The sequence below is a fragment of the Prionailurus viverrinus genome, chromosome D2 (assembly GCF_022837055.1).
Source record: "Prionailurus viverrinus isolate Anna chromosome D2, UM_Priviv_1.0, whole genome shotgun sequence".
Classification (NCBI taxonomy): Eukaryota; Metazoa; Chordata; class Mammalia; order Carnivora; family Felidae; genus Prionailurus; species Prionailurus viverrinus.
Genome location: NC_062571.1, coordinates 54,249,534 through 54,270,183, shown reverse-complemented (window position 1 = coordinate 54,270,183; position 20,650 = coordinate 54,249,534). Strand labels below are relative to the sequence as shown.

Below are 20,650 nucleotides of genomic sequence, written 5' to 3'. Positions count from 1 at the left end.
AGTAGTAATACAGTGTCAAATTTCTTAAAAGACATTGCAGTAGGGTTAGTGTAGTTCAATAGCATATCTAATTCATTTAGGCCTATTTTATAGAAATTCAGAAATTTGAGACTTGTAGGCTTAGAAATTTATAAACTTAAGAGTTAAGTTTTTTCTGATTTAAAGTAATACATATTACTGTGACAAAATAAGTAAAAGTAATTACTCCAAATCCCGCCTTTCAAATAGAAATATTACTAGTATTTTAATTCTTTTTTTTTAAGTTTATTTCTTTATTTTTGAGAGAGAGAGAGTGAGCAGCAGAGGGGCAGAGAGGGAGAGAGAGAATTCCAGGTGGGGCTCCACGCTCTCAATGCAGAACCTGACACGGGGCTCAAACTCACAAACTGTGAGATGATGACCTGAGCAGAAATCAAGACTCAGATGCTTGAGTCTTGGCAGGCTGAGCGACCCAGGCACCCCTTAATATAATTCTGAAGGAGAATTTTTAAGCGGTCAGTAATCAGAAATTTTGCACTGGGAAAAATAGAGGAGTTTTAAGATATTTACTGTTTAAACATTTAATGGAGAGGGAAGTGTCAGTGGAGGCATTCCTCTAGTTTAGGAATACAACATACATCTTATAAATTAGTTTGCTGATACCTGTTTTGTTTTCAGCATTTTTGAAGTGTCCTAAAGCACTGATATTTGTTTCTCCCCACGTAAATCCTCATTGATGTGTAGCCCCTTTTCCTAAATTAGGTAAAGTATAGTAACAGTTTCTAGAACGTAGCCAGGCTTGATACTGAAAGACTTCTGCTATCTGGGGCAGAAGTAGTGTGTATATATCTATATCTATATATCTATATATCTATATCTATATTTATACATACATATACATGTATATGTCTATATATAGAGATATATAGATATATGGGACATATATATCTCTATATATAGATATATATGGATTTATACATACACACACACACACACATATGTATATATACACACACACACACACACTATCTTTCATTTTCACTTGGATAATGTTTAGTTACTTTTACTGCTATTTAATATATGGATTATTAAAACCAAATCCATGAAGAAAAACCCAATTTCTGTGGTGAAAAAGAATTTTAACTTGCATTTGTTGATTATTTATTCTGTCAGCCACAATGGCAAGTGGTTTAGTTGTGTTACCTCATTTAATCTTAATAATGGGCATATAATAGCCCATTTGGCAGACAGAAGAACCAAGACCCAGAGATTTTACATAAATTGCCTAAGATCTAGTTGTTGTTTAATAGCAGATCTGGGATTAAACCCAGACTTATAACTCTACAAAGTCTACGCCCTTTTACCTTTATCATCAATAACTATTCATCAGTGAATCAAATGTAAGTCCACTCTTTATACCCCAATTTTGGCAGATACATTCCACAAATCTATATTAAATGGTTTGATCTGTGTCTCAGTTCTATCTGTAAAATGGATATAAAGAAACTTAACTTTGTTTTTTTATTATCAGAGCCAAATGAGACAATATACATGTAAAGCATGTGTCCAACACAAAGTTAACTTCTTGATAACCTATAGCTATTATTGTTGTTCAGGAAAAGAAAGAAAACCAGACATTAAACAGATTCTGTGTTTTGTTCTCTAGAATTGATCAAATCAAAAATTAAGTCTATAAAAGTTTGACCTATCCATTATGTTATCATAAGTGGAGACTTGCCACTTCTTCAGTAAGCCCAAGTTATTTAGTTATCATAATATCTAGAAGAACCAAGATGACAGATCTGTTTTCATTATTCAGACATATAGGGAAAATTGTATGCAGTTTGTACCACATTCTAAAAGGAACGTTGAAAACCAAGAGATTTTCGCATTGAGAGAACTTGAAATTGTCATAGGAAGAAGGTTGAAGGAACTATACATGTTTAGCTTGGAGAAAAGTGAAGGGTTGGGAGAGAAGGGATAAGGAGTTAGACATGGAAACTGTAGATGTTTGTAAAACTGCTTTTGTGTAGACTTATTTTTGGTGAGTATTTGGCAGAACTAGAGTCTATGGATAAAAATTGCCCAGAGACAGATTTTTGCCTTAATTTAAGGAAAAACTTCTCAATTAGAAATATCTGAAGAAAGCAATGGGGGAATGGGCTGCTTCAGGAAGTAGTGAGGTGTTTAAGCATAGATTGGACAGCCACTTGTTTGGGGAGATACTGCAATAAGAGATTGGATCACTGGATAACACCTAGATTAAAGACCTCTAAGATCCCATACAGAGAGTCAGTGATTTATATTTTGATCCTCACTTGGTAAAAACGGCTGCGTAGATTTGACACTGATACAAGAGTACCATTTTGTATTGCCTGTTCTCTTGTTATTTCCTTAGCAGTGCCCCTCCCACCTCGGGCAGGCTGTATCAGTTACCATAGGAATGGTTTCTAGTTACTGCCACTCTCAGGGAACTAGAATATTATAGATTCACAGGGTTGCACTTAAAGGTCATATAGCCCAGTCTTCTGGATTTGATTCTCTAATAATATTTGGTCACTTTTTTAGCTTGTGATCTTTCAAAGAAAGTTATTTTATAATACTCTAAACTGATTTACTCTTTTAGCAAAAAACTGGATTGTCTGGTATCATAAACCTGGTATAGGAAAGCTGGCCTATGGGAAGTACTCTTGACAGGGAAATTAGCTGCCCATTTTCAAAGTCCTTGTAGGTTTTGTTCTCTGACAACATTAACAGGGTAACACTGTAGTGTTAACTGTTAGGCCTGACTGGTTTTTCTGTGCTTTCTTTATCTCATGTTAATGAGTTTTCATAAAAATAAAAAATAAGAGTAGAAGACTTTTATTCTCTTTTCTCTCATATTTGCTTTGGGACACTGGCAGTTTCAGTGCTGGTTGTAATTGAGTGGGAATCTTGTTCCCAAGGCTTTATAATTTTGTCATCTTTTATTGTCTTTGTATGTAGATCATTAAAAGTACAACCCCTTCCCCCACACCCCCCCCTTTTTTTTTTTTTTACCATTTTTGTCAGAATTTGTGCCAGAATAGATTTCAGTTAGAACCGAAGTTCAGATATACATATTGATTCATGGATCAAAGTCCAGCAGGTAAAAGGCTAAAACCACTGTGGCAGATCAATGCTGTTTTATTTTTGTGTGTTAACTAAGGGACATTCTGTATTGACAGGCCAAATTTGTGTCAGTTCATTTTAAGACCAACTTATTGGAGAGGAACTATTTGCTATTAAAATTACTTTACAACATATACTTTTATTGTATTTTTCAGTATTTGATAATTTTTAGTTCACCAATATAGGGGGATTTACAAGAAACATGTCTGTTTTGTTATATTTTAAAAATAGAGTATTTTCATTGTTTTGATTGATTTCTAAGGCAATACATGATCACTATTTAAAATATAAAATATTTGGGGAGCACCTGGGTGGCTCAGTTGGTTAAGCGTCCGACTCCAGCTCGGGTCTTGATCTCACAGCTCGTGGGTTCAAGCCCTGTGTCGGGCTCTGTGCTGACCGCTTGGAGCCTGGAGCCTGCTTCCGATTCTGTGTCTCCCTCTCTCTCTGCCCCTGCCCTGTTCATGCTCTGACATTCTGTCTCCCTCAAAAATAAATAAACATTTAAAAAAACCTTTTTTTTAATATAAAATATTTGGAAATGCTTGAAGTAGAAAGTATCCCCGGCCCACAGGTAATGTAATGACTGTTAAGTTTGGTTGGACCTTACAAACTTACAGTATATGTAACTACAAATTGGATTATACCATGCATGCTTTCTGTAACTTTTAAGAAACTTGATATAGCACAGATGTTTTTCCATGGTCATACATATAGATATGCTACGGTTTTTTTTAAAAGTTGTATAGTATTAATTTAACCAATCCTTAATCCCTAACTGGTGAGGATATAGGTTTTCTTTTTTTGTTGTTGTTATAATGAACATCTTTGTACATGTATCTCAGGTGCTTATTTATTCTAAGTAAATAGTTAAATTCTTAAAAGCAGCATTGCTGGTCAAAGTGTATGTACATTTTAAACTGATCTATATTGCTAGATATTCCTCAAGAAAAAGGTTTATAGAAATTTTACTCCAGCAATGTATTAGTATGCTTGTTTCTTTGAAACTGCTTCTTCTAATTAATTTAATCAGCATTAATTTTTAAAAGTGTCTGACAATATTTGTACATAATTTAACTAACTTGTCCTACACACTAGTTCAATTCTTCAGGTCATGATCCTAATGTAAATAAACTCTCTACAAAATTCTTAACCTGTGTGTCCTTTGTATGCTGATAGAAAGAAGAAACTAAAGCGAAGACAATTATATTTCAAGAGATCATTCCTTTATAAGAGTTAATATTGGAATCACTACTTTAACTCAGTGTAACTTAGGGAAATTTCCCTTGAGACTTTCCTTGGTCTTTTTGCTGAGACTCTGGTATATCTCAGCTTATTTATTTATTTTTAAAAAGAATGTTATTGGTCTGGAAGAGTAAATTACATATTCAGAGCCACAAACGTTGAAGCTAAATTGCAGTTAACTCTGAAGTTAATTAATTGCATTGGTGGGTAGTTCAAAACATGTTTTAAATAAAACACATTTTAAAAATCTCTTTTAAATGAACAGGAAATTCTGATGAAGATGAAGGTACTTCAGAATCTGAACTTTGGAAGGGCCCCCTACCAGAGACAGATGAAAAATCACAGTGAGTCCTGATATTAACAGATAATGCATACCCTTTACATCAGTTAGGAAGCTGCAGCCACAGCCATTCTTGATAACAATTAATGAAAAAGCTCAGCATCATGAATGTCTGTTTAATTCCAAGGACTCTCTAGTCTGGTAAGATCAGAGTTTAATTCTAGTCATTGCTTATGGCCATAGACAGCTAACTCGTCCAGCTTCCTCTCTGTCAGTAAATTTTTCTTCAGCTCACCTTGACAGATGGCCCTCTGGTCTTTGCTTAGAATCCATCAAAGAAGGGTTGTTTACTAGTTCCAGAGCAGCCTATTCATGATATTCTGATTATCATAAACCTGTACAGGGGAGCTCCTTGAAGATACGGATGGGTAAATTTCCAACAGCCACCTTAACGCCCAAAGACAGATAATTCAGTGTGTACGTTGTTATCTGCTTTGGGTTGGAAGAGCTATCTGGGTATGGGCTGGGATGTTATCAGCTCTTGTCATATACTGGGAAGTTCAGCACTAGAGCTTTCTCTCCTAAAAGAGGGTAAAATAATACCTACTGCATAGAATTTATTGTGAAGATTTAATGAAATAAAGAATGTAAAGCACTTTGTGCCATACCTACAAATCTAAGCGCTTAATAAATTTTAATCCCATTTTGTTAGTCTTTAGGCATGTTGGTTCATAATGGAAAAACAATGAACCAATCATTATTCACTAATTTAAGCTGATTACAAAACATCTTGCCAATTATGATATGTTCCCAGTGTAATAGAATTCAAGTGTATTGGAAAGAGTTTTTGTTAAATAAGATTACTTTTATTCTGTGACCTTAACTTTTTTTTCCAGCCAAATAAACAATTCCTACATGTAAAAGTTATTGCTATAAATAAAATATTGCTATCCTAGTCAAACTATTGACTAAACTTTCAACCGTGTAACTTCCCTTTGAAGAGCTTTATAGCTGAAAGTGATTAGGTCTTAGGATCAGCTCACCTTTTTAGGCAATGAAGATACTTGAGTAAATCCTAAGAAGGCTTTCATAATCCAGAACTCTTTGTGACCTCATAAATACTTGACATTGATCAAGTACTCAACATCTAAGTCTAACAGAGATTCAGCTAATTTCCCATATTTAAGTTTTGACTACAATTTGTAAATTTTTACTGCATTTTGCTGTCATGCTGGGGAAAAAGGGACAACAGCAATGGGGAGTGCCAAATTGCAGATAATTCTTAAATCAACTTTAGCTGATTCTGTTTTTTTTTTTTTTTTTTTTATTAATTTGAACATGGTGTAATAGCTTTTTGCATTCACAAGTATTTAAAATCAAATGATGAAGGCCCATTGTGAATCCCTGATCTAGAAGAACTTTTCTGAAGAGACTGGTAGACTGGTGACTTTCCAGTTTGATTGCCTGTCTCAGAAAGAAAAAAGCAGATGTGTATACATTTAATCCTCTCATAGCACCTCTGTGAGGAAATACAATATCCTCTATTGCACAGATAAGGAGACTGAGCCCAGAGAAGTTAAGTAACCTGCTGTTACTAGCTAGTAAGTGACCGAACTGGAACTTAAATACCATCTGACTTGAAAACCTGTACATTTTCCTTCATCACTCTGGTTCCAAACATTAATTTTGTACTTGACAGTTTTCATAGTATTTTAACAATTTAATATCTCCTTTCAGACTTCAATTCTTTGTGTTAGACATGATTTTTACAGCTACAAATATATATTGACTATTCTCAGAGCAATAAAAACCTATAGCCTAAGCAGATTTTTTCCATTCCTAGGAGCAAGACGTGTATTTTGCTGAAAATAGTTTTCTTTTTCATTCATTTCTTGATCAGACTATAAGTTGAAATGAGAATGAACAGAGAAACTATAAAGTCAACCAAAAAAGTAAAGAGAAGCAATAACATTTTATAAAGTATGCACTTTAAAGTAAAATCTTAGGTAATAAATACATTTAGGGGGAGGTGGCTACATATGAAACACTTTATATTTAATCAGTCTGGGTATAATTGTGATTATTCAAAAAGTTAAGAATTATTTGATGGCTGAATCATGAAATACATTGATATATAGAAGAATCAGCAAATTACATTGAGTGAAAATATTTTATTTTCATTAATCTCCTATTACGTGTCACCTAATAATTTCTTTTCAGTTGGTTTTAATCAATATGTATACTTTTTCTTTTAAATAGAGAAGAGGAATTTGATGACTATTTTCAAGATTTATTTCTGTGAGATGGAAGAGAGAAGCCTACGTTCCTTAATGTGAAAGTGCACTTTGAAACTCTCCACAACAATGTCATCTACAGGTTGCAGCTTGAGTGGTTTATCTTTGGAAATAAAAATCCAACTACTGTCAGGATGTCAGCTGCTTTGAAAGTTTTTCAGTTCCATTGGAGACATGTTTCCCTTTCCGCCCACAGCTCCTCAAGGGTGAAGCTAGTACACTGTACAGAGAGTCTGTTGTTCCTGTAATTTGTAGTTTTTGTTGTTTTACTCATTCATATTTATCTTCCCTTGCCTCAGTTAGTTTAAATTATTAGAATTATTGGTATCTCACAAAAAATTATAAAATAGAGTAAGTATGTCTCTCCAGCTTATTTATTTACTTTCCTTTCATCCACTGGCACCCTCTTTTTAGGCACCTGCTTTCCCATCACCACCTGTTTCTAGCTGCCTTTTTTTTTTTTTTTTTTTTTTTTTTTTTGCTTACCTTTCTCTTGCTTTCTTCTCCCCTATACTACTTAAGGGAGTTTGTTATAATCAAACTTGACTTCCCAGTGTGTGAGCAGTTTATTATAAAGTAAGTTAATACTATTGGGGGAGGGGGGCAAATGAGGTCCCAGAAGTCAAACCAGTAGATTAGGTTAAAAGTTGACTCGGGGCACCTGGGTGGCTCAGTCGGTTAAGCGTCTGACTTCGGCTCAGGTCACGATCTCGAGGTCTGTGAGTTCGAGCCCCGCATCGGGCTCTGGGCAGATGGCTCAGAGCCTGGAGCCTGCTTCTGATTCTGTGTCTCCCTCTCTCTCTGCCCCTCCCCCATTCATGCTCTGTCTCTCTCTGTCTCAAAAATAAACGTTAAAAAAAAAAAAATTAAAAATAAATAAATAAATAAATAAATAAAAGTTGACTCTCCAACAGAGCAATTTTCCAGTAAGATAATTGAGCTGAGTAATAGTAGGTGCTAGAACTTGTCCCAGATATAGTCATGCAAATATGGGTGTACTTCCATGCCAAGATACATTATAAAATGTAAATCTTAATTTGAGGATCATACCCCTCCCAGTCACTGGATCTAAGCACTCCTAGAATCTGTGTAAACTTCTGTGATTGTGTGTATTTTGGGGGGAAAAGGGTCTATAGTTTTCATCAAATTTTCACATGGATGTGTTGATATTTTTAAAAAAAGGTTTTAACCCATTTTTATAGAGCAAGAGCCAAAAGATAGAGGAGAAGATGCATGATTTGGTGAAGAGAGAGGACCTGTAGAAAGTGATCTAATAGCATGTCAATTATTTTGTTGAAGATACACTTTTTTTTTTTAAGTTTATTTATTTATTTAGAGAGAGCGTGAACCGGGGAGGGACAGGGAGAGAGGAAGAACAGGAATCCCAAGCAGGCTCTGCGCAATCAGCACAGCCTGACATGGGGCTTGGGGCTCAATCCCATGAACCTTGAGATCATGACCTGAGCGAGATCAAGAGTCAGATGCTTAATTAGAGCCACCCAGGTGCCCTGAAGATATACTATTTTAAATGACATTTAAACATGGAATGATTGGTATTCAATTGCAGAATAAGTAGTTTAGTATCTTTTTTTTTTTTTTTTAACATTTTTGAGAGAGCTTGAGTGAGGGGGGGGGGGGGCGGGGGGGGCACAGAATCTGAAGCAGGCTCCAGGCTCTGAGCTGTCGGCACAGAGCCCAACATGGGGCTCGAACCCATGAACCATGAGATCATGACCTGAGCCAAAGTTGGACACTGAACAGTCTGAGCAGCCCACGCGTCCCTAGTGCCTTATTTTTAAATGGTTATCATCAGAGATTTTCCTTTTATTAAACAGTTCTTATTCATTGTATTTGTCAGACTTCTATATGTGAGGCATTATGCTGGATATTGCTACAAAGGAACTATCTACGAAATAATTATGCAGTCATTTCTAAACTATCAAAAAACGGTAAATCAGTATTGGTTTATTAATATTGAATATTGTTTTCATACCCCCTCTTAAAGAAACTGTGTTTTTTTAATATCTCACTACTTATAGTGAATAAAAAGGAACCTTGATTCCTGAGGAAAAAGTGTTGAAATGTTCAGCAGCAAACTGAAATTAGGAAATATGTAGCTAAAACATTTTTATGATAAAAATATATTCATAGTTTGGCGATCATCAGAAAATAAAATTCCTGTAAAATTAAATGATGACTAGAAAAACTAAAGACTTTTTAAAAATAGATCCACATATTTGGTATTGCAAGTGTGGTTTATGGACATGAGGTTCATTAATAAATTCAGATCATTACATATAATCACAATACTTAATCTGTTCATACATAATGGAAGTCATATTTTTAAGGTGTCTTTGAAAAGGCCTCAAGATGATGAGTTTAAAGATTAATTCTCCAGCAGACCTGTCTCACATTTGGCTCTAGTGCAGTCAGTTTTCAGTGGACCACTGTTTTGGGATATGAAGTTATGCTTTCTTCTACTAGCTCTTAAACAAAGTTCCTATTTTTGCAGACCTTCAATGGTGGCACATCTTTGCTCCTCAGTTTGCTTTCTAGTGAATAAGGAGGGGAAGTTGAGCTGATATTTTGTTGTCAAAAATTACATAAAGGAAGAGTTTCTTAGGCAGTTTCTAAAATCATAAAAGTGGACTTTCAAAATTATTGTAAGTAATGGAAATCAGGTATACATGTATTACCTACTCAAGGTGATGAGTTTAATAGACAACACTCATTTGGGTGTATATATTCAATGAGTTTTTTACCCTCTAAATATATTTTTTTAACTTTTGGGCACTCCTCATTTGTACCTGTTTGTTATGACATTTATTCAAAATATTATTCATTCATATTTACTGAGCACCTACCTTGTACCAGGCACTACTCTAGGTGCCAGGATAGACTTAGGAACAAAACAGACAAAAATAGACAAAAATCTTTTCCTCTCACAGACCTCACATTTTAGTGTGAGAGTAGCAATCCTAGGATTCTAAATCTTAAAATTTTTTAAATTGTCCTTAGTTTCTCTTGAGAAACCAATATTTAGAATGCCTAATACATAGCTATAGTAATCATTTTTTAAAAATAATCTCTGTTGAAGATTGTCACAGACTGTTACAACTGTCTCTGTTACAGATTTGCCAAAAGTGGGTGTGATGTTCACCTTTCCATTGTCAAGGATAAAAAGTAGTGGAAATAGATGATAAGCATTTCAGATAGAATAACATTTGATGTCCTTTTATTTTCTAAATAGTATTTACAGGCATTATAAATTCTATACTGTATTTACTCTTACCTTAAGACACGTTGATGAGAGATTTTTAGTTTAGGAAGGAATTTGAGGTATGAATTACAATTATTAATGTTATGGGCTGAATTATGTCCCCCCCCCCCCAATTCATGTTGAAATTCAAACCCCCAGTACCTCAGAATGTGATTCTATTTGGAAACAGGGTATTTAAAGAGGTAATTAAGGTAAATGGAGATCATATGAATGGGCCCTAATCCAATACGACTGTGTCCTTATAAAAAGGAGATTAGGACGCAGACACAAGATGGAAGGCTTTGTGAGGATACAGGGAGAAGATGACCATCTACAAGCCAAGTGGGGAGAGGCCTCACAAGAAACCAATCCTGCCAACACCTTGGTTTTGGACTTGGAGCCTCCAGAACTGTGAGAAATTTCTGTTCGAGCCACTCAGTCTGGTATTTTGTTACGGTAGCCCTAGCAAATGAATACTATTAATAAGAACCTTTAAAAAAAGAATTGGTGACTGGTTTCAGGATTGTATATTTTTAATTTAAAGCAAATTGGCACCAAAAATGCACTTGTTTTCGTCTTGTATTTTCCACTTCTGTTGAACTTTATTTTACCCTCGGGGTTTCATGCTAGCAATAGGTTTTCTTTTGGTGGTCACAAGGGTAGTTTATCTGAAGATCCTTTTACTCTCTTAGTTCGTAGTTTGCTGAATGAAATTCGCTGAAGTTCTTTTGCATGTTTTCTGTTTTTCTTCAGAAGTAGAAACAATATTTGAAATTTAGACCAGTTGGATTATATTACAACATTAGACATGTTTTGGACTTTTTGTCATCACTGCCACCTCCTGAATCTTCTGTGGCTAGCAAAAAGAAAAACAGTAGTATTGGGAATCAGTGGACCCAGAGTATTTTTCTCCTAACCCTCTCATGACCAACTTAATAGCCTAATTAATAGTTTTAACTTATAACAAGTACCAGTGGTTTGATCATTTAAAAACTTGAAATCACGTTCAGGGTTGGTCCTTTTGAAAAAGAGAATCTAATAAATGATTAACCAATTAACATCTGGTTCTCAAGGAAACCACTGATCTGCACAATCTGGGAGTCTAAGTTGTTACTTTGTGCCAGGTACTAATGTTGCCTGAGAGTACAAAATTATGTTCTTGGGTCACAGAGACTTCTCAGGGTAGCAGGAAAAAAAAATCAAAAGGAATTTTTATGCAAATAAAGTATAATAGATCCATATCCAATATACTGAATACTAAAAGAAAATGTCGGGAGAAACTTAACCTGATAACCTGTTCATCATAAAATTGAGATAAGGATTAAATTTACTTGTACTAGGAAATACCTTTGCTTTTCACTTGGATAGTAAAATTTACCACTTCTGTTATCTTTTTGAAGTGCAAATCAAATCTTAATTGTTTTCCCATTTAAATCCTTTTAATGATTCCCCCTTGCTCCTGTAGAGGACAAATCCTCAAGCAAGGCCTTTAAGGCCACACTTTCCTGCAGAAGTGTCTTACCAGTTCCCCAGACTCCAGTTACAACCGTTTTAAGTTCTACAATTGCATCAGGCTTATTTCCACCTCAAGGCCTCTGTTCGTCACTTCCTCCCCAACCCCACCTCCTTTCTTTGCTTAGCCAAAGCCTGCTGTCTTCAGAATTTAGCTTAAGCATCCTTCTTCTGGAAAGACTTCCCCTGTGGTAGTTATAGATAGATAATTGTTCACTTATTGGTTTAATGTCTAGCTCCTCTACCAGGTGGTAAGCTCTGTGAGATAAGGACCCCAACTTTCCCCAGGCCCTGCCTAACACGGGGCCTTTACAGAGCAGATGCCCAATAAATACATTGCTGAATGGATATCCAGAAGTCATAAACTCCTACTTTTATTGTGTTGAAGGACCTCCTTAACCTTTTAAGCAAAATATTTTCTCCCTCTATGAATTTTTAAAAATACCACTAAACACAGTAGAATCATCTAAAAGGTATGTTGTATCTTTTGTTTTACAAGGCTCTTCCAGACACAGATGATTTCTTTGCTAAACAGAATTTCTTACAAAATCTTTTGAGTGCTGTCAAGACAGAATACAAAATCATGATGTTAGCATTCCAATTTAAAGATGACATTTGAGTCATGTGATAAACTCATAGTTGATCTCAAGCATCTTAACAGTGGTTTCCTGAAGATAATATTAAACCGAACAGAGTGACTTTAGGTGTAGAAACTTCATTGGGAAAAACAGCACAATATGGGAACATTCGAGGCATAGTCTCAAGTCACCCCATTCAGCTGTCCAGCTTTACTTCCATGTAGGGCTTCCTTAAGTCTGGAAGGGAGGCTGGAGATAAATCTCATTACATACACAAGAATTTTGAGCTCAGAGAGGTGAAGCAAATTGCCCAAAGCCTTATAGCTAATGCATAACGTTAGGACTAAAGTTGTTTTTCTCACCTAACCCGGATCCCACTGGTTCCATGACTCTTGTATTTCTAAAAACTCAGTATTCTGTGGATGTACCCAGGAGCCACCTACTAGAGTGGATAAAGAAGCCTAGCCCCAACCCCTACTTCAACTGGACCAGTCAATTCCTCCTGGAATTATTCATAAGATCTTGTTTTGGGGGAGGAAAAAATCTCTCAAAAGCACTAATCAATTTATTATAATTACTGGGAAAGCAAGTCTCCTGTTTGCATTTACTTTTTATGGTTTTGTCAGTTGAAATTAAGCTCAGCCTGACTTCTGGATACTTTACAACGAGCAAAAACAGATACCATCTAGGGGTGCCTGGGTGGCTCAGTTGGTTGAGAGTCCGACTTCAGCTCAGGTCATGATCTCACAGTTTGTGGGTTCGAGCCCCGCGTCGGGCTCTGTGCTGACAGCTCAGAGCCTGGAGCCTGCTTTGGATTCTGTGTCTCCCTCTCTCTGCCTGCTTGTCTCTCTCTCTGTCTCTCTCTCAAAACAAACATTAAAAAAAAAAAAAAAAACAGATTCCATCTAACCTTTTGCAGCCATGTTTCCTTCTTCCTGCTTTTTTGTCTCCTCTTCAATTACCTTCATCTTTGCATCGTATTCATCAGCTAGGGATTTCCATTCTACTCTGTTGTTCTGAAGACCAGTCAGCATTGGTGTGATTTCTTTGTGAAACCGTGAGAACTCCTAGCGAGAATTTTAGGTCAGAAACATAGTCATAGTTGATTTTCAGTACTTTTCATATGCAGAAAAGGAACTGTAAGGAATTATTACAGTGCTCAGAGCTGCTAGGATGAGCCTAACTCAGGGCCTTGGGAACAGGAAAGACAGGTGCTGTTTTCTAAGTACGTCTGGGTCTGTTCAGTGTGCTCACTTCTAAATTCTCTTAGTTTTTATTCCACCCCTGAATGAGAGATTAGGATAATTCCTCAAGCTACTTTGGAGAAACAAGGACACCCCTAATGGCTTTCCATGTGGGAGACTCAATTTTGGTAACAGTTTGAAAGAAAAACCCTAGTCCAAATTCGTCCACTTACCTTGTATACAAAAGTACAAACAAAATCAATAAATCCAACTTGAAGTTTGGGTAGTTCGTCTTTTTTGTTTCTGTCCATCATAGGCTAGAAAGAGAAGTACATTCTTTAAGGATAGTTTTCTAAGACTCGGGGAACAAAAGAGACTGATTTGTATCAACAATTTGTAATAAGTAGTGTGTTTCTATGTCAAAGTCTTTACAATAGGCTGTTGCTGCAGCACAGTCCTCTCCAGATCTCCTTGTTCCCAAAATTCATTTGCAACCAGAAGTGCCACCTGCAAGTAAGAGTAAGACTCGGTTCATGAAAGTGACTTATTAGTAAAGAATTTGCATTTTATCAGTGTGCGTGACATTTCAGGATAGCGTTTATATTAATGCTCAAGGTGTTGTCACACCATATGCTCTTTGGTATTAAAAAGATGTCATCTACAGATTATATTGAAATGGCAAAGGGGAATTCCTCTTCGTGCGTCAGTGTTCTAGGCCCATTCTTGGAGTACCTGTCTCCTATTTGCTATTGCCACCGCTTCTCAACAATAGAAAGGGGAGATGGGAGAATGTTTAATTCCATTACATTTTGCTCCAAGCTCTAAAGCTTCCCACGCCCTCCTTATGTCCTGCTTCTCTCTTAGCATCTAGCATTTGTGTGCACATACACGCACACACGCGCACACAGATTAGAACACAGCTTTACTTGACTACAGTGTGAGGACATTTGAGGGAAATTTTATATAGCTTTAAAAAACCCAGTATCTATCAAGTTCAATGATTATCCACTAGCTGCCTTACATTGACATGAACCCAGCTTGCCAGGAAGAATAAGATGTGACCACCTTCTTTAAGATGCTCACAGTCTAGTAGAGACAGTTCTGTGAACTATGTGGGGAAGTGCTGTGGATCAAGAAGGGAGTAAGTTTCAGAAAGGAGCTTGCATTTCTGTTGTATCATCAAGGATGAATAGTAGTTTTAGGTAAAGAGGAGGGGAAGACGATCTGCTGAGAGAAAATTGAACATGTAGAGCTTAGAGTGTGAGGCAGTGAAGGGGAGAGAATGACAGGAAATAATGTGGTGACTGTGAGTTAAGGACAGGTGGTGACAGGCCATGTAAGCTTTGTTAGAAAGTTTGATTCTCTAGACCAGTGATGCTTATTCCTGGAGGGGTAGGGTTCCTCCAGAATGCACTAGTGGCCCAGGCAGGTGGGGGCCAAGAGAGATTTAAGCGAAAGTAACTTTGTTTTTTCTTTTATATAAAGCGCTCTTTGTACAACTTTTGGCGGGAGGTGGGGGTGGGGGGTGGACAAAGCTTGAAAATCTCTGGCAAGGGGGAATTTAGAAGGCTTTGAAGCATGGGAGTGGCTGAGCAGAACTCTGTAAATAATCCCAGCAGCCACTCAGAGGAAGGCTGGGCGGTTCAGGATGAGGAAGGATCACTCAGGAGGATCCCTGCCACCACAGAGCTGATGGAAGAGGGTGGAAGTCTGACCTGAGGCTGTGGCAAGGGTGACAGGCAGGAATGGGGGAGATGAACTTCAAGCAAGGCCCCAGGTTTCTGGCCGGGGTGACTGTGCAGATAAAGAATAAAGGAGAAAGAGCAGGCACGTCAGGATGGAGGAGCACCAGTGTATGGTTCGGGATTTGATAGTTCCAATGATTCTGTCTTTACTAATACAACCCACATTTATAATTGGACCCAGTGAATTCTGGCCTTTCTTCTGCTTAGGGTTTTCCCTAGATGTCACTGAGGGAAAAAGAAGCTTCTTTCATCCAGTTAGTAAGAAATAAGTAGTAAACTAGTGGCTCCTGACTCCCACTCCCCAAGGTTGGCAGAGAACTTCCAGGGAGGGCACCCTTAAACATGAACTTATTACAGATGGTGCCTTGTGATAATTGACAGCACAGTGAAGAAGAGGTTGTGGGAGCAAACCACCCCTGCTAGGGGAAACCACTGATGATTCATCTTTGCCCTGTACTGATTGATTCTACTAAAAACTCAGACATTCCCTGAATAATTTTATATAGTTCTTGCAGCTTGTTCAGTGATAAGGAATTCTTTGCAGAAAGTATTTCTTTCTAAGGTCCCTTCTCTTTGCCTTGTTCTGGGCAAAGAGACCAAATGACCTATCGTGTTATTGACATCTGTGAGCTCTTGAAAGCTATTTGCCTTTCTTCATTAACAGAAATCCAACAGGGAACATTTTATTTTTGTCTTAACTTCTCAAGTTTCTTTTTTCTTTTCAAATTATAAACTGATGGTTTGTTCCAGGGTAATGAAATATAGTTGTATACAAAATACATAGTCATATAATTGCTAGCTATAATAAAATTCCGAGATTGCCAGAATCTTCACATTCACCCTTCCATGGGACCTAGACTGCATCTGAGAATGTGACAGAAAAGGAAACGTAACTGTACTCGCCTGACTTTGTACCTCCCAGGGTTTGGTTATAGCTGACAGATCACATGCAGTCATCATCATTGCCCTTGGAAGAAAACAAAAGTTGTTAAAATAGAAAGACATAAAAAATAAGGTGGGGTTTTTTTTGTTTTGTTTTGTTTTGTTTTGTTTTGTTTTGTGTGTGTGTGTGTGTTTGTTTTTTGTTTTTTGCCAAAAGAGGAATAAAATTCTGACTACTCACATTATAACCTCTTTTTTGGTTGGATCAATAGTTACATATTTGACGGCCTCTTCCTCGGTTTCCATTTTTTCACAGGCATCAACAATTTTTTGAAACATGGTTCTCTTCCTAAAAAAGATACAGCTGTGCAACGATTATAGCATATAAGACCAGAGATTTTAAAAAGTATCTTTAATATGCGCTTCTCAGAGTTAAAGTTCCCACTTTGCATCAGATGTTTACATAGTGGATCTAAAGGGTCAGGGAATAAGAGACTAAATGGCTGCTAACCGTTGGCACAGAAAGGGTTTAAGACAGGAAAACCACCAGCCACAGAAAGGGAAAAAATTGGTAAGTTTGAATACATTAAAGCTAAAAGATACATGTGACAAAAGAGATCATAACATAAACATAAAGGCCACAGGCTGTGATGAGACGTAATGCATAAAAGCAACAAAAAAATCAGAACCTAAAATACATGAAAAGATACTCAACCTCACTGGTAAACAAGAAAATACAAATTTGAACATCAATAAGAAGCCATCTCACTGTCAAATTAACAAGATAAATAAGTGTGTGCAGATCAAAAGTAGTCCAGAGAAGAGGTAACAGGAACTCTTGCACACCACTGGTGGGAGTTTAAACTACTCAGGAGTGCAGTTTTGCAATGCAGTATAAAACTTAAGATTTGCAAATCTTGTCGCAATCCCACTTCTAGGTACGCACTTCAGAGAAACTCTCACGTGTACAAGGACATACGATGTGGTATTGTCAACAATAACGAAAAGTAGGAAATGATCTAAATGTCCACGAATAGAAGAACGGCTAAATTAATTATGGCATGTTCATAAAGCTGAATATACAGTTCAAATGAATGAACTGGATCTTCATTTACCACCAAGGTAAATCTTTAAAACATATTGCATGAAAAAGCAAGTTGCGGAAAAGTATGTACAAGATGAAACCATTTATGGAAAATTTTAAAACGCACGTAACAATACCATATGAAAACGTGGATGGAAAGGACAGATACACAGCATCAGGATGATGATGACTGTGAGGGGAAAGGGAGGGGTTTTTCATGGTAGAGTGGGTTCGGATGCCTCGATTGCATTTTTTTTTCCTTAAAAAAAGACCTCAGGTGTGGCAAAATCTTAGCATTTGTTGAATCTGGGTCATGGATATTTGGATATCAATTATATTCTTTCAAGTATCTGTCTTCATCTTTGAACTATTAAATAGTTTTTTAATTAAGAAGGATCAGAGAGGCACAGTTTGATACTACCCATCTAAGTCATTAAATAGTTGGATATTATAACTAGTTCACCTTGTCCTAATCCATTTTGCCAAGCAACTCTATAGTTCACTGACAAAACAGGCAGAAGCTTGGAGTATCTGGTCTCCTTGGTCATTTCTGTAGTGCTCTGCTGTACATAACTCAGAATTATGTGAGTTTGGTTAACGTGCATCCGTATGATCAAGGTTTTTTAGCTCCGAGTCTCCAGCAGAATCAAATGTCTGAGCCTGCAACTCTAAATACCAGACTCTGGACCATGATGACTCCACCAGACCAAAATGCTCCTCAAAGGCTTTGCGGCATCACCCTTCTGGCAGGTACACCAACTTCACCGTGCATTCCTCAAACTTCTTCAATAACAAACTAATCAACAGCAGGGATTCGTTTTTTTAAATGTATTTTCAGATGTCTAGTAAACTCACTGTCAGTACCTTGAAGGTATTCTACTGATGTTCCAAAAGGAAAATGAATAACTGTGTGTGTGAATAAATGCCTTTTGACTTGAATGCAGTGGATCATTTATGTGAGGCAGAAACACATAGTGTAGGGGCGTTCTGTACTTACTTGAAGTATAAAGCCAGGTCAGTTGCTATTATTGCAACTTCAAACAAATGAATAACCGTTTCAAACTGGCGTTTATTTAGGTTCTGGAAGATGTTTAAACTCTGTAAGATAAAAATTCACAATAAAGTGCAATCATGAATTTGTCTTGGTTCAACAAATAAGCCAAACTATGTTTAACAAAACAAAGATTATTGGCACAGAGAGACGAAAAACTAGGTCTTTCTCTCACGTTTTTTGTTTTCAGCTTTCTCTTGGATTAAATTACCACTCTACTTTGAGTAAAGTAATTTAAACTATAAAAGTAGATACTATTAGCAAATATTCATATAAGCAGTGTATAAGTTTGGGGAGTAAATAAAAGTGTTTTCTCCCAGGATCACTTAAAAATATAACAGTAGACTTAAATTTTGCTTGTATTAACTGAGGAGATTTAATAAAGAATATGTGGTACATCCAGTTGTTAGACATGCTGAATTATCCAACGGATAATTTTTGAGTAATCACAGAAGTTGCTGGATGACTTCAGAAACTATAAATTATACTAGTACTCATGTATATATGGGAAAAGATAATGAAATCTCTCAAGTTGTTCTTTTTTTTTTTTTAATTTTTTTTTAACGTTTATTTATTTTTGAGACAGAGAGAGACAGAGCATGAATGGGGGAAGGACAGAGAGAGAGGGAGACACAGAATTGGAAGCAGGCTCCAGGCTCCGAGCCATCAGCCCAGAGCCCGACGCGGGGCTCGAACTCACGGACCGCGAGATCGTGACCTGAGCTGAAGTCGGACGCCTAACCGACTGAGCCACCCAGGCGCCCCTCAAGTTGTTCTTAAAATGTTTTCTTGCAATTATATTTTACAAACAACTAGACCTTTCTTCAGAGAGTTTCCCAGTAATAATCTCTTCACATATGGATCAGCTTAATAGTGTGATAGAAAATGAGAGTAAATTTGGCAGTGTGTGCGTGTATATATATGTGTGTGTGTGTATATATATATATATATGTATATATGTATATGTGTATATATATGTATACATATGTGTGTGTGTGTGTGTGTATATATATATATATATATATATATATATAATGTTTTTAATTTATTTTTGAGAGACAGAGCAAGAGTGGGGGGAGGGGCAGAAAGAGAGAGAGAGAGACACAGAATCCGAAGCAGGCTCTAGGCTCTGAGCTGTCAGCCCAGAGCCTGACGTGGGGCTCAAACCCACAAACCATGAGATCATGACCTGAGCCAAAGTCGAACACTTAACTGAGTCACCCAGGGCACCCCTTGGCAGTGGTTTTTAAAAGGTTTCATATTCCAATATGTATCCTTTTGATGATTACATTATTTTAAGCAACAAACTACACCGAATAACCACTGATAATATGGAAGCCTAGTTAATAGCAGTGTAATAATATGTATTATTTGAAAAAGGTCTCATATTCCAAATAAATCACTTTAGGCATATAGGCGAAAGGACAGATGTATAGTAGTTTTGCCACATGAAGTTGATAGTCATGAAATACATACATATACCCGAATTGCATTCTTGTCTTTTTTTCCTCACTCATTTTGACAGTCATCTAAAAACATGGACAAGTCTCCAAACTGAAAAACCTGTCTTAATTCTATACTCTTTCTTTTCTTTTTTTTTTTCTTTCATATCTAAGGATCATAAAAGAAGAGCTTCTATGTGGTTTTTTTCTTTTTTAAGTTCATTTATTTTGAGAGAGCGCGAGCACATGAGCATGGGAGGGGCACAGAGAGCTGGAGAGAGAGAGAATCCCAAGCAGGCTCGTCACAGTCAGCACAGAGCCTGACACTGGGGGGGGGGGGGGGGGGGGCTTGATCCCATGAACCGTGAGATCATGACCTAAGCCAAAATCAAGACCTGGACACTTAAGCGACCGAGCTACCCAGAGGCCCCTAAGTGGTTTCTTTTTAACCTATAGATACAGATTCATATTAAAAACCCTGCTCTGATTTATATTAGTTGGTAGATAGCTCTTGACCAAATTTGTGGCCCATCTCTTGTCCCTTTCACTGTACACATTTTGGCCTTTACTATGGCTTCGTCTTCGTTTTATTTTTCCAGTAACCCTATTTTATTTTTTTTAACCTGATATGTATTTTTGAAAGCTCCGATAAAACCTTTTGGGAACAAATTGAGTAACATACACACATATACACATGCCTTTTTTTTTTTTTTTTAAGTAAGCTAAGGCAGAGCCAGTGATCAGAGCAGGAAAGATGATCAACACCAAGACATCAGATGACGTTACTAAAATATGAAGAATTAAGTATCAGATGAGAATCTATGCAGAAAAAACAAGTCACATGTAAGGCAAAAAGATTGGCCATATATACCTCTTCAGGGCAACACTTCAATGCCAAAAGACAGTGAAGCAACGTCCTCCAATTTCTGAGAATAAGTGTGACACAAAACTATATGTCCAGTCAA

General features: G+C 36.8%; 2 protein-coding genes across 11 annotated transcripts in view; one reads left to right on the top strand and one right to left on the bottom strand.

Annotated features, from left to right (window-relative positions):
- The window catches only part of LOC125147925 (protein FRA10AC1), a 43,580-nt gene extending 29,994 nt beyond the window's left edge, over positions 1 to 13,586 (top strand). For 2 of the 5 annotated variants that reach the window (XM_047825409.1, XM_047825410.1), the window contains exons 14-15: positions 4,640 to 4,718; positions 6,914 to 7,083. In XM_047825409.1, coding sequence (XP_047681365.1) covers positions 4,640 to 4,718; positions 6,914 to 6,956 — 122 coding nt within the window. In that variant the 3' untranslated portion in view covers positions 6,957 to 7,083. Of the gene's footprint in view, positions 1 to 4,639; positions 4,719 to 4,992; positions 6,849 to 6,913; positions 7,084 to 8,030; positions 8,338 to 10,274 lie in introns of those variants that run through there. The other 3 variants (XM_047825414.1, XM_047825411.1, XM_047825413.1) reach the window with 3 other exon arrangements.
- Positions 10,972 to 20,650, bottom strand: part of PDE6C (phosphodiesterase 6C) — a 45,576-nt gene continuing 35,897 nt past the window's right edge. For 2 of the 6 annotated variants that reach the window (XM_047825403.1, XM_047825408.1), the window contains 7 exons: positions 18,190 to 18,290; positions 16,350 to 16,472; positions 16,121 to 16,193; positions 13,914 to 13,988; positions 13,715 to 13,798; positions 13,208 to 13,364; positions 10,978 to 11,063 (listed from right to left, as the gene is read on the bottom strand). In XM_047825403.1, coding sequence (XP_047681359.1) covers positions 11,002 to 11,063; positions 13,208 to 13,364; positions 13,715 to 13,798; positions 13,914 to 13,988; positions 16,121 to 16,193; positions 16,350 to 16,472; positions 18,190 to 18,290 — 675 coding nt within the window. In that variant the 3' untranslated portion in view covers positions 10,978 to 11,001. Of the gene's footprint in view, positions 11,064 to 13,207; positions 13,365 to 13,714; positions 13,799 to 13,913; positions 13,989 to 16,120; positions 16,194 to 16,349; positions 16,473 to 18,189; positions 18,291 to 20,650 lie in introns of all 6 variants that reach the window. The other 4 variants (XM_047825404.1, XM_047825405.1, XM_047825406.1 and 1 more) reach the window with 4 other exon arrangements.